Genomic DNA, 14,374 nt, shown 5'->3' with positions numbered 1-14,374 from the left:
TTTTTCCTAGCAAACTCTCCTCTCCCTTCCTAACAAATGATGAGATGTTCTCAAAATATGAACATAACCTTTCTACATAACCTCTCTCTCCATAGGCTTATTACAAAGGGGATTAGCTACATTGCTAAATCGAAACACTGCTTTCCCAATTCATATACAGGTTGAGTATTCCTTATCCAAAATGCTTGGGACCAGAAGTGTGTCGGTTGATTCCAGGTTTTCAAATATTTGCATTGTATTTAGCAGTCGAGCATCCCAAATCTGAAGAGGCTGAAATCCAAAATGCACCAATGAGCATTTCCTTTGAGCATCATATCAGTATTCAAAAAGTTTTCTGTTTTAGAGCATTTTAGGTTTCCAGATGTGGGATGCTCATCCTGTATGTTACAGGAAATTTTTCAACCTTTGCTAAATAATTCCATGCTAATATAAGCTTTTCTAAACCTATCCTGGGAAATCTGTGGTTCTCTGAGAGCTTACAGTCAGGCCATGTCCCACAATTCCAAGGAGAATGCTTCCTGAAATTGTACAATACTTAACACCAAAGTATTTGGTGCAGAGCTAGTTCGTTTCCAAATTCATTGAGAGTTTAACTGCTGAAGTTAGCTTCAACTTACTGTTTGATTACAAAGATGAAAATAAATCCCAGTTTTACATTTGTCAGCTTTTATAAATGAGGTTTAAACAAGCTATACAAAAATCATACTGAGCTGGCAAGCCTTTCATGATTCCACTTACATTATTCCAAGGGAAGAAGTTATTTAAAAGATGCCAATTAGCTATCATCTGTGGGAATGATTAAATACTTAGCAACTACATACAAGCTACATAGAAGACACAGTGCTGCCCTGCCCAGGTATCTGAAGGTAAAAGGAAAATACAGTCAATGCTAACAGTTCCAAGATGCCTTAACACAAGGCAACAGGAAGGTAACATTATTGTCAGCAGCTGGTCTACTATACTCTAACCCAACTCAACTACTAAGCTTGGGGAAAAAAAGCAAACAGGATTTATGAAATCTAGACTAAACAGCATTGTAATAGGAAATAATGAAGATGTGCTAAAATATCTGACAAAAAATAAACTAAACTCTAGAAAAAAGGATGGTTCCTTGTCAAGAGAAAATGGAAATCCTGTTTTCTAAACATGAAATCCAGTTGAATTTGGAGGTGTAATAATACAATTAGATATATACACATTTCCATATTTAGCAACTAGCATAACAAAAGGTGCCTTTTAAAAGTTCAAACTGGTGTCTCTATCCATAGTTATATAAAAATAAGCTGCTCTGTGAACCCCAAAAGGGGTTAATGTTTTTTCTGACAAATACCCGTATATATACAAGAAGTGCCTTCAGTTCAGGATCACTGGGTTCAAAAGGATATATTAAAGGTAATGTTAAAGGAGGTGTTAATAAACATTCCAAAAAAGAACTTGTTACCTTTTCGGTCTGTCTTAAAATCAACTAGGATGGGTTCCTTATTGCCTTCTTTGTTTTTTCCTAATCCTTCTCCTTCTCTCCAGCCCATTTTTCTCATCAAAACGGCTCCCATTCCTCCAGTTACCGGGGCTGCTCTTAAGAACTGATCCTATCCAAAGAAAGAAAGGTAAAATGTCCCCATTTTAAAGTTAGAACTTGGTGACAGATTCATTGTTTACTTTCTAAAGAGAGGAATCTTACTTCTAGATCTGTTATAGCAATTAAATGTAAATTCCTCTATACTTTATACATACTGTAGTGTGTATGTTCTGATTATTTGCACATTAACGTAATAGTATTTTGGAAGTCAAATAAGACAAGTAAATGGCAGTTTTGAAACAGTAGCCCTCGTGCCCCCCTCAAAAAAAAAAAAAAAAAATTAGAACACTCCTGTTTTCGTCCACTATTTAGGTTCACTGGTATCTCTTCTTAGCTTGCAAAATAAAAAGAAGGCAATGTTAAAACAATCAATGATATTAATTCTCCCAGGTGTACCTAGTTTATGAATAAAGCCCAGAAATCACTTAGAAATAGTTTAGACACTGAAGAAGCATACTGTTGTCATCCAAAGTTTTCTTCCCCATTTTACTATAAAGCAAGTATAAATATTTTACTTAGAAAATCCCTAAAGCAGCAAAAAAAAAAAAAAAAAACTCTTGAAATTTACACAGTAACAAATAGAAAACAATCACATAAAATATCCTATAAGTATGCCAAAATGAATTTGAATTCTTTTAAAGCCTAGCTTGATGTTAAAAGACTTTTTAAAAAACTCCTTAAATGTTTACATACCTAGGCCTCGGTAGCAGCAGTGTTGTGAATAGTACGGCTGGCACTGACCGGGGCAAGAAGACAGCTACAAGGATTTGGCCCTGAAACAAGTTTCCATACAGAGGGGTGAAAGTTCACAGGTTATTCTGTGAACAATCATCTCTCTTGTATCCAACCCACTGAACCATAATTTCCATCAAAGCAGCAAACCACTTAATGTCCTAAAATGCACAAGTATATACATTAGCATGGTCAACAGTTATTTTTACAGGTTAAGAAATATTCAATGCCTCTTATTAAAGGGCATCCATGTACATATAACAAACAGTATTAAGTTGTACTGTTGATCTTTATGGTCATTTTTTAAAAATTTCAAACATATCTCCAAATCATGCTTTATTTTCCCCTCGTTACTAAATTTTAGGTTTTTATGTTCTCTTACCAAATATATATATATAAATGTACATATAGCAAGTCATTAACTTATCAACAGAGAGAGTAAAAAAACTTTGGTAGCTCAGGAAATAGTATGTATTCACATCTCCTATATTGATAAGTTAATACTGAATGTAAAAAAAAAAGTTTGTATGCAGTAGTAAAACTGTATCATCTTTTGTTTCCCAGCTTTCTAATTAAATGCTGGGGAGAAAACATGCCAATGACGTGTGACTAGACATTAAGTTCATCAAGGTGCTCTGATGGAAGGAGGCAGCTGTGGAGGTAAAAACATACCCCTGGTTCAGTTCCTTATTTGGTGCAGGCCATGCAGTGTAGATGTATAAAGAGAAAGCTGATGCTTGGATATTAACTGCCTTGATGCTACACACCTAGAATGTCTTTTACTTACTTCCAGGTTCATCCGTCCCTCTTTTCCAGGGAACACTCCTAAAAAAAAGGGCAACTGTGCAGAGTACAATATAAATCCCCAGATAACCCAGTTTCCAATTTTGTTTCCATTCCCTAGTATCATCATCTGTTTCTTTACCCCAGTGTGAAAAAGCTGATTAATTTAATGAGACCACAATAATAAACTGTATTTATCAGGTCACATCCAAATCATTCCATTCCAGAAATAAAAGTTCTTTTAAACCAACTACTTTAATGTTTTACTGATTAATGAGAATACTGATAAAACTTTGCTTTTTTTTAATCTAAAAATATACTGCAACAAACTAAAAAGAACACAGAGGATGTTGGTATTCCATGTGTTTTTTAACACGTAAGGCGGATGCTGGACTATACTAAAGAGCCAAAATGATCATTTGACAGGTTTTCTAAACACAACAAAACATTTAATGAGTAGACAGTATTTGTGATATTTAACAGGGATGATACATCCTAAATTTTCAGCTGCCTAATGACTTTTACATGTTGTGGCCCATTTTTAATTTTAAAAAGTTTCTTTTTTAGTTGATACTAGCATCAAATATTCTTCAGTAATTCTATGGTAATGAATCTTTTCCTTTAAGTGCTGCTTTTACCTATAATTTAAAATTTGGTCTGAACATGTCTTTATCTCATAATTTATCAAAATAATTTGCTTCCCAAAGTATATCTTACATAAAATATAAAGTCGAACCCTTTTTTAAAGGTGCTACTAAACATTTTAAAGTTATTTACTTAAAGTCTGTTAACTGCCTACAAGACTGCAAATACCAGAAGAAATTATTTTAGGGGAAAACCAATTGAGTCAGTAAAAGATTCACTTTTTAAAAGTTATTTAAGTTATTAACATATTTAGAAGTATACAAACATTATGGATCAGTACATCATTAGATAAAGACCAAAATTTTGTAATGGAAGCACATTCAGAAGTTTCTACCTAGCAGTGTACATGACTGTGTATTATGTGCCTATTTTAACACCCATAAGCTTTATTTCTAACTTCCTGAAATATTGGCTGAGTACTTAGCTTCAAGACTAAATAGTATTAAAGAATTAAAACTAAAGAAATAGATGTACATTTATAGTTCTTTCAAAGATGAAACATTTTTTCAAATATTATATAAATCACTTTCATAGTAACTACAATATAGAAGTCCAAGATTAATCCAATCTTTAAAATATTTTGCTATATACATTTTCACCCTCTATTCTAACACCAACCCTCAGCAAAATGCAGAAATTGTAATTTCTTAATGAATCTAACTGTGTATTCACTATACACATCAGTGCAACTACTTCCCAAAAAAAGGCAGGCATAATGAGTATACATGATGTTTCATATTAATTTGTTAGTAAGATCAACAAAGATAAAGCTATCAAAATTGAAATAAATGTTACAAGATTAAAATACCCAAAGCAACCAGTGTCTCATTTTTCAGAAATTCAGCTCATTCACTGGCACTCACAGCAACTCTCTATAGGTAACCATCACATTACTGATTACCACTAGCCACCTCGGAGACTTTGAAATTCCAAAAAGTTACTTGCCCACGATTACACAAGGAGTCAGGAGTACAACAGGATAAAGAAACCTTCCCAATCCATTAGACCACGCGGCCTCCCAGTTTCAGCACTGCTATGCTGCCAGTACTCCTGTAACAAATTTCCCATCACCCATCCAACCAAGCTTTGTCCCTTCACCAGAACGCATTTCTTCAGAATGCCCTTCTTAGCCACCTAAGACTCCCCCAATGATGAGGCAGCCGTAGGTGGAGTTCACAGGTCTCACTGCAGAATCTGAAACCAGATGCACCTACATCTTCGTAGCACGAGACGTCCATCCTCTCCCTTGATTTTAGGTCTTACAATCTGTTTTGTCATGAAATTAGTGGTTCTCAAATTGAGCCTGTGGATCACCAGAGGCCACTAGGGCCTAAATGGTGGTCCACAGATTAATCTCCATCCCATCCCCTTCACCACAGCCCACCCCACTCCAACCATCCTCCCTCAGCCTTCCAGTCCCATGGCAAGATCACCACATGCAGAGCTAATACTAGGGCCTCCCAACCACTTGCTGTAACCAGCAGCTGACAACCAAAAGGTCCTGGGGCTACAGGTCACAAGAGGAGTGAGGAACGGGGGCCAAGAGATCTTACAAGAAGGCACAGGCACTAATGAAGCGGGTGGGGTTCGAGGGCAAAGGAATAGAGGAATGGAAAATTAAGGTGGTAGAGGGCTCTTGGGGGCAGTGATCCACCAAAAATAAACCTGTAATAAAGTATCCCATGATGAAGAAAAATTTGAGAACCACTGCTTTGAAATGATTAGGTTAGTAGTCCAGCAGGAACTGTGGAATATTCTGAACAGCACCTGATACGCTGTTAGCGTTCAAAATACAGTTAAATCACCCCTTCAAAAGCAGCAGTAACAATTTTTAAAATGACCTTATAAATTAGTGGCTCTTGAGCCACATTTATACATTTGCCATTTTCTCATGAATCCAGTCGTCTTCAGTGTCCACCCTGGAGCATATACACATAGCAAATTTACTTGGAACTTTGGTTAGAGTCACTGGTCTTTTCATGCAGTTTTAATAAACAGTTTCCAAAAAATTTAAACTTTTTGTTCGACACTTTCATATGTGCATATACTGTGTACCTTTTTAATCCAGGCTTGGGCACCAGTATTGGCCAACTGTTCTTGTGTCAAAACCTGTACTCCTGTACTTCCTGTGAACTGGCCAGGAATAGAGTTCAGCTGAGCCCAGGCATCAATCTGAAGAAAAGAAGTAGTCTCAGTTAACTAAATAAAATTACCTGATTAAAACATCACTGGTAATAATTCACTAAAAATGGCTGAAAAGCAGACTTAAATATTTAACTTTTAAAACATATTTAACATTAAATGTTTGCCTAAACTTTCTAAAGAAGCAGTTTGACAACATTTAATGAATCCCATTAATAAGATTTTGAAATGTATCTAAAAGCACGGCTACTAAAAAATACAGCTGTTAATATTCTTCAAACTATCACACAGATACACTAAAAATGCAAAAAAGAGCTCATGACAATGGGTCCCCAACCTCCCTTCCTATCTCATACAAATGTATTGTAATACATGTCATGACAGCCTGGATTCTTAATTACTTCGAGACATTTATACAGACTAAATTCATGACACAGGTTTAAAGAGTTTAAATATAGGAAACTGTCCACTTGAATACATAAACAACTTTTTTTTTTGAGATGGAGTTTCTCTCTTGTTGCCCAGGCTGGAGTACAGTGGCACGATCTTGGCTCACTGCAACCTCTGCCTCCCGGGTTCAAGCAATTCTCCTGCCTCAGCCTCCTGAGTAGCTGGGATTACAGGCATGCAACACCAAACCCGGCTAATTTTTGTATTTTTAGTAGAGATGGGGTTTCACCACCTTGGCCAGGCTGGTCTCGAACTCCTGACTCCTTGCCCCCACCTCGGCCTCCCAAAGTGCTAGGATTACAGGCGTCAGCCACAACGCCTGGCCTTAACCACTCTTTACTTCAATTTTCTCAGCTGAAATATGGCAACCATTAATACCTACACATTTCATAGGGTTGTAGGCACTTAGTTTTCTATTTTGTTCTCTCAAGAAACAGTTCCTGCCACATAGTAAACAATAAACATTTATTGAATAAATGATCAGGCCTCAAATCATTTTCATTTAAAATAAGACATTGAAAATAAGGTAAAGGATGTTCACAACTCAACCATCTAGTTAGCGAAATTCTTATTTAGACATTAAAACTGGTACACTGGTGTGAGTTGGCTGACGGTAAATAATAATTTTTTTTTTTTTTTTTAAACTGCTACATACCCTTTCCTGAGCTCTATTTAACATGCTCATGGCTTCAAGGTCAAATGCATTCTCACTGAGTCTTTTCTGAGCAAGTGCCCGTTCACTCATTGCTGTAGAGATGTCCACAGGCTAAGAAAGAAAACAGATAATTATCTCAAATTACCATAGTCCCCTAAATTCTGAAAAGTACTCATATCTTTAGTTGCTACATGTCAAAAATAAAATAATAGTCTTATATACTAATAATCTTGGAAAATAGGGAGAAGACTCAAAAAGAGAAAGTAATCTTGGGAAACAGAAGAGGATTAAGATGAATTACAAAGTATCACACAGGTCGCAGAACTGAACCCCAAATCTGACTTAGTCAATTTTCTATTATATGTATATCAAACTATAATCATAGAAAGTTCCACTAAGAACTTAAAACTCACTACCCTTCATGATTGAAAGCCATTTATAGTAAACTGCAAATTTTTTGAACTGTGGTAAAGGTTATTACATTCCTTAGCAGTTTTCATTTTACTCATTAGCCTAACCTTCAAGAGCAGTAAGCAAAATTATTGAATAAGCAAGCAGGAAACCACTATGATCACTCCTTTACTCATCAGCGTATCTTTAACATCTTCCAGTTGTGGACACTTTGGTCTTAAGAACCCAATTTCTTTAAACAATATATTCAGGATATAAATAAACGAACCATATTTTCAGTTTATACACACTTATTACTTATATTAAGTATAATATTATACTATTTATAATATTTCTGTGGAAGTCCATAACATCAACTGAAACACTTTTAAGTGCTTCTTTTCAAAGCTCATATTCTACCTTTTAAAACCTTATGGCAAGTGGAAGAAACTTTCTTTGGAGCCAATTCTTATTTGTCAGATTTGTGGAAGGTTTAACCACAGAATGAAAAATACATCAAGATAAGTATTTGGTATTTTTTTTGTTCTAAAATTAAAAGCTCGAGTTGATTTTAATCAACTCAGTTCTTGGTTTTTGTCCTTCTTTTAACATTATTATTATTTCCTAGTCATCTCAAACAAGAAAATTCATTTTTGTAAAATGCTTATCTGACATAGAAGACTTTGCTGTTTTCATATACAAAGAATAAGTAGACACTGCATGAACATAACAAATACGGGGAAGTCAATAAATAGCTAACAGCTAAGGATTTTCTTTTTTACAAGTAGAGGCTAGCTGTAATTAAGACTATGTATCATGTATAAAAGACTTCTCTTAAGAATAAGACCTGTCTAGTAGAGAAGGCTGTATGACTATGAGAATAATTATAACACATGCATAAGGATTCACAAATCAATCTTACCTTCAGAACCCCAATACTCCATAATTCTTAGTTACCTTGCTAATAAACTAATATTCCTTTAGCTAACTCAAGGTTTTTCTTTAAGAAAGTATGGATTCTGATATAATGCCTTCTTAAAATGAAAACAAAACTAAACAATTCTTTCTGTAATTAAGACTGTTTATGTTAATATATAAATCTTTCTAGAGATCTATAAACAGTCTAATAAACAACTGCAGAATGCATCTTCCAAATTCAATCTCTCGACTGTAATTTCGCTAAGCTGACTTAAGTAAATCATCACACAAATTAGAACATTTCTAAGACCTATTAGAAATATTAATCTAAGCAAAGTGAGACAAACACTAAGAAACTTAGTATGTTCATCTTTCACTTAAGTCTGTTTGATTCCTGGGACTTTAAATGAGAATGCAGATATTTCAGGTGAAAATTCATGTCCCCCTAGGCCTACCTTAAGATGTTTTGTCAGGTAGGATTATCAAGGTAATTTTTGAAGGCACATGAGATGAGACAAGTACTGTCTCATTAACCTTCTCACACTTACTTTGCTTTTCCTAGCAGTCTCTATAAATCTAAGTGTTAGGGTGCTTAGGCATAAATAATAGGCTTTTACTCTAACAAGGCTAAAATCTGAGGATACTGGGGAAAATGTGTCTACCCACTATCCCAACTCCTGATCCCTAATTTCCAACCATAAATTAGCCACTAATCTATTCAGATGGCTCTAAAATATAACTTCTAGAATAAAACTAATTCTTTCCAAGTGGAAAGCAAACTATTACACCTGTGAATGTTTTTCTCTCTTAGCCTTTATTAAACATTTAACCTAAATGCCTCACCATTTATCCCCAGAATGAAACTCTTCAAATCTTAGTGTTTCATATTAAATTCATGATTCTGAAAGGAATTTTATTATAGCAACCTTGATATTTAAATAAAATTACAACTATGTTTTTCCTGAGGTAGTAAAACTTCATTTATTCTTCAACAGACTTACCAAGGGAGCTGCAAGTTCATGTCAAAAATGTATTACCAAATAGTAATTTGACTATTAGTCTCATTTTTTTTTTTTTTTTTTTTTTGAGATGGAGTTTCGCCCTTGTTGCCCAGGCTGGAGTGCAATGGCACAATCTTGGCTCACTGCAACCTCTCACCTCCTGGGTTCAAGTGATTCTCCTGCCTCAGCCTCCTGAGTAGCTGGGATTACAGGCATGCGCCGCCACCCCCGGCTAATTTTGTATTTTTAGGAGACGCGGTTTCTCCATGTTGGTCAGGCTGGTCTTGAACTCCTGACCTCAGGTGATCCGCCCGCCTTGGCCTCCCAAATTTCTGGGATTACAGGCGTGAGCCACTGTGCCTGGCCATATTTTTATTTTTAAATGCGAAAACATATACTCAAAGTAGAATGAATCAAGATTATCTTAACCTCATAAAGATCCTCAAAAGTTTACATCAAAAAGCCTGTTTCCAGCCTTTCAAGGTAACTCAAGTTATACAATGAGGCATAAAAAGCCAATACAATCCCCAAAGCAGCAATGTTTAAGGGTCAAACCCGATGTTACTTATCAGTATTGAAACACTCATAATACCACAGCTACCCTTTAGAGAGCAGCATTGCCCAGTACAACGTCTTACAGTGATCACTACTGAGCACTTGAAATATAACTAGTGTGATTAAAAACATGATTTTTCAGTGGCTGGTAACTGCTGTATTGGACAATAGAGCTTTAGAATCTTAACTATCCTTTAATATTCAGAAACTGGAAATATAAGAAAGGCACCAAAATGATGGTAAAAGGCCCTTCCAAAAACTGGGAAAAAGAGAATCTTTAATCTGTAGAATACTATTACCAAGTTGTCACCAACAAGCCTTAGTTTCTACCAATACACTATAGACTAGCATGTTACCTAATGTATAAAAATAATTCTGTAGTAATATTCTAGGTATGATAATGGGGGAAATGTTTACTGACTTTTCACCTTTGCTGTAAAAGGTGAAATTTACATAAAAAGTGTCCTGAATTACAAATCTCAGGTTAATAAAAACTGCCCAAATTCTTCACTCTCTCTCCCTCAGCAACAAAGCAGACAACTACTTCTTATAAAACCTACAAAGGTGTCTGAGGCATAATGAAATTACCATAATGCAACTGGCACCATATAACATGCATTTCATTACCTATATTATACATGTAAGTGGGCCTTTTACATTTTTATTTCTCATTTAGGAAATTCTTCTAAATCCATTTACTCCTTTTGTTAACACAACTGTTGACATAAAAAGAACAAGTATTTTAAGAGACTTCTTAGAACATCAGTGAAAGGATATAAAAGAGCTAAAGATAATTGTTAGGATGGGGTGAGTCAGATAAGGAAAATACCTATAACCAGAAAATTATTTTCTATTATTGGTAATAACAGATCTCTCAAAAGCAGGCATAAAAGGAAAACTTTAATTATAAGAAAATAGACCTAAAGTAAAAGCATCTGGCCTGTATATAAAACATGATTTTAGAATATTTAGCAAATATTAAAATATAAAGAGGTTAATGCATACAAGAGCAAAATGACAACTGCAAAAATAAAAGCCACAGAATGTCCCAGTTATGTGTTTGGTTGGCTTTAAAAAGTGAATTACGAATCTTTTTATTGTATCATACAAAATTCTCTAGTGTATAATAGACTAAATGAAGTACAACGGGAAAACAAATAGATAACCTACTAAATGGTTCAGAGAAATTCAGCGTTAACCACATAAGAGAATCTAGGAAGAAAAGAATTAATAACAAGGCTGTATATTACACATTCTAGCAGTGCCGGGACCTATGTGTTTGATTTCCAATTAAAATTTTCATTTTACTCCAAGTTTTCCTATACATTTAGAGCTTATACATTTAAAAAAATTGTAATTCCATTGGGATGTGGAAATATGATTTGATAAATACACACCAGCAAACTGCTTAAGATAAAGATGATCTTAACATCTAAGCATTCACTAGACCTTAACAATACTACCTCTGGACCCCTAAAACATTTGATTGATACTAAATCCATGAAAACTCCACACTAATAGTTGAGTAGTTATTACTCCACTTATGTCAAAGATTACATCCTAATCTTCTACTCAATAAACCTCTGCTAACTTTATTACCAAGAATTCATGCCCCTGAGGACTATTTTTAAAATATTAGTCTTCCAATATTTTTTTATTTCATTGTTTATAAATCAAATTCACACAAATACAGTCAAAAGTTCTGTAGTCACTCCTTACTGAGGATGATGCTGGCTGGTTTCTGAGTATGAAGACGATGCTATGGCAGTACCGCACACAGTCTGATGAGTTGTTTTTCCATAAGAAATGAATTTATGCTGCTTCATCCACAATGTCTATCCATTCATACTCATGTCAAAGAGCATTCATATGCAAGACAATTGGTGGGATTAGGGATTACAGCAAAGCTAATTCAGCCCTCTTATGGAGATAAAATCTGTGATCTTTGCCTAAATGTTTTATGCTCAACAACAAAGAACCACAAACTCCATTTATATTTATTAAAATGAAAAAGGCGTAGATAAAAATTACTATTCAGTTTAAAGGTTGACCATTTAAAAGAACTATCTCCTTTTACTCTAGAAGCCTTTATTTCAAGAACAAGGAATCAAAAGGGTTAATGCTCCCATAAAGTGTTACCAAAAGTATTTCACAACACTGGTATATATAACACTAATTGTATAAATAATAAATTCATTACTTTTACCTTCTATATATACAATATAGTATATTTAGATGGTCACTAAATAACTGGAACTAAACATTTTAAATTGTGACTATTTCCTCTAAACATTTTAACATTATTGCTAGGTAAAGTGCAGATATGAAAGCAAAAGGCAATCCTGCCTCTTTGCCCTAGTATTTTGGGATTCTCTTCTTTAGAATTAATCTGTATGTTCTTTTGAGTCTAATCTTCTAAGCAGCTTAAAGAGGTTTTATATTAATAGTTACATATATCGTCCCACAAGAGACATCATCCGCTTTATTCATTTAGCCCTTTGAAAAGAATTGTAAAATAATTTTACCTTCTAGGATTCTTCTTTGGTAAGAAAAAAAATTTTTTTAACAAAAAATAATAATGTCACCATTATTTGAGTACCTTTCTCTATCAACTTTTCCCACCAGATTTAAGAATAATTCTCCTCAACCTTTAATTAAAATCTGACAACTTTTGATGACAAACAAGGTTAAGGCACCACACTCAGTGTTAAGATTGAAAATGGCTGAGGACTAAATTTCAAATAAATACATACATACACACACACACACACTCTCTCTCTCTCTCTCAAAAAAGTGTAAGCATCAGAAGTTACTAAGCACTTTCCCCATGATTGAACTGAAGAAATTCAAAAGAGTTATGCTCACTTATCTTCTCAGGAAGATCCCTTGGAATTCTGCAATATTTGTTAAGTCTTCACTTCATTGGAAAATATTTGTCATATAGACTCTCTCCCTATTTTTTTTCCAACTCTTTTTTAAATGCTTAATCTGCAGGAAATTACTAAAAGCATACATATTAGGATTTCTAAGTAAGTCTGTTCAACCCTCTTACCATGGTTTCTATTCAGCTACTACAAGATTAAGTCAGCTGCACGTGTCAGTTAACCTTTCTCTCAAGATATGCAGGTAGCCTAACTGGGGGATTAACAACTCAAATGGTCTCACTAAAATATTATCCAAACCAACTATCTCCCTCTTAACTGGTGATGGCATAACTTGCTTCACTTGTTGAATCCCATGGGAATACAGATTATCACCAGTAACTGTAAGTTGCACTGGCTAGTTATCATGTCCAGCTTCATTGTATAGAACTTGTTCTCTCAAAATGCTGCAGGTCAAACAAACAAAAAAGTGAAAATGTCACCTGTGAATAGCTTGGGGAAAAAAGTACTGCTATCAAAAAGTTTCTGATTTGGGTTCTGTTCACTTTCTGATTTTATAAACAGGATTTATTTGTAGAATTGGAGGTGTTTACTGGAAGATGATGATATGGCCAAGCCAAGGAAGAGAACCTACAGTGAAGAGTACAGGTGTCTCTGATCTACATATCCAAGAACTGCAAGAAAAATGTCCAGATGGGCATCAGATACCTAGTCCAGTCCTTGGCAAAAGTCTGGGCTTTGGAAACCAAGGGCAAGAGGTGATGACAACTAATCTATAGTATTTAAAACTCCCACCCCCCTATTAAGACTCCACCCTCCCACATCCCCCAAGCGTGATTTTGCACAACAAGTTAAATAAAAGTAAACTGTTTATTAAAAGATACAGCAAAGGTACAGATACAGAGATACATACAAAGATACAGATATATATATATATTTACATATATATACAGTCTTGCTGTTTTCATGTGCACTATATTTAGCAGCACATTATTTAATCAGGCGGCATTTTAATGGGGTTGTTTCGACACTTGGCATTATTAAGATACAACTATAGCCCCGTGGAAATTTCAACGTCTGAATTCCACTTCTCCGACTTTTAATAGTAGCAAAGAGGGGAAGGAGAAGGGAATGGAGTACCAAGGCTGAGCATTAGGTTAAACACAAGAATTTAAAAGGGCCAAGGTAGCAAAGGGAAGGAAAAATAATTAAAACTAAAGGCTATCTGACAAACAACCCAGAGAAACAGTAAGAAACCATCATTAAGGGCAATGGGCTATGTACCCAAGATGCTCACATCAACCTACAATGACCTTTTCCAATCCAGTTCTTGTGTTGAACCTGAGGATCTGCCCTCTCCGATCAATCCCTCCACCCGATAAATTTGCTACCACCAAAATCTAGAGCTATAGAGCCTTGAAGCAAATCGGGAAGCTAAATAGTTGTACCTTGGACTACCTTCCCACAAGTGCAGGGAGGGCCCAATGTTGGGTAGGGATGTGATAACACTGTTCTCTGCAATTCGATGCTTTTCACTTTGTGGCTTGGTTCCACAAAGTGAATTGCATCGAGTTACTGTCAAATGAGAAGCTGCGGGTTGTTTCATCTGTCGTCTAACCCGGCCCTGCCGTTTAACCCGGCC

At 35.1% G+C, this 14,374-nt stretch overlaps 2 protein-coding genes across 5 annotated transcripts in view; one reads left to right on the top strand and one right to left on the bottom strand.

Annotated features, from left to right (window-relative positions):
• Positions 1 to 13,951, top strand: part of DONSON (DNA replication fork stabilization factor DONSON) — a 27,834-nt gene extending 13,883 nt beyond the window's left edge. The window contains exon 11 of the mRNA XM_054468743.2: positions 13,297 to 13,951. The gene's annotated coding sequence lies outside the window, so the exon portion shown is untranslated. The remainder of the gene's footprint in view (positions 1 to 13,296) is intronic.
• SON (SON DNA and RNA binding protein) overlaps positions 1 to 14,374 on the bottom strand; it is a 33,919-nt gene that overhangs the window by 2,586 nt on the left and 16,959 nt on the right. For 2 of the 4 annotated variants that reach the window (XM_054468733.2, XM_054468732.2), the window contains exons 7-9: positions 6,987 to 7,097; positions 5,795 to 5,911; positions 1,442 to 1,589 (exon numbers count right to left, since the gene is read on the bottom strand). In XM_054468733.2, the coding sequence (XP_054324708.1) occupies positions 1,442 to 1,589; positions 5,795 to 5,911; positions 6,987 to 7,097 (376 nt within the window). Of the gene's footprint in view, positions 1 to 1,441; positions 1,590 to 2,272; positions 2,353 to 5,794; positions 5,912 to 6,986; positions 7,098 to 13,583 lie in introns of those variants that run through there. The other 2 variants (XM_054468734.2, XM_054468737.2) reach the window with 2 other exon arrangements.

The sequence above is a fragment of the Pongo pygmaeus genome, chromosome 22, assembly GCF_028885625.2.
Source record: "Pongo pygmaeus isolate AG05252 chromosome 22, NHGRI_mPonPyg2-v2.0_pri, whole genome shotgun sequence".
NCBI lineage: Eukaryota > Metazoa > Chordata > Mammalia > Primates > Hominidae > Pongo > Pongo pygmaeus.
This window is presented reverse-complemented; position numbering and strand designations above follow the sequence as displayed.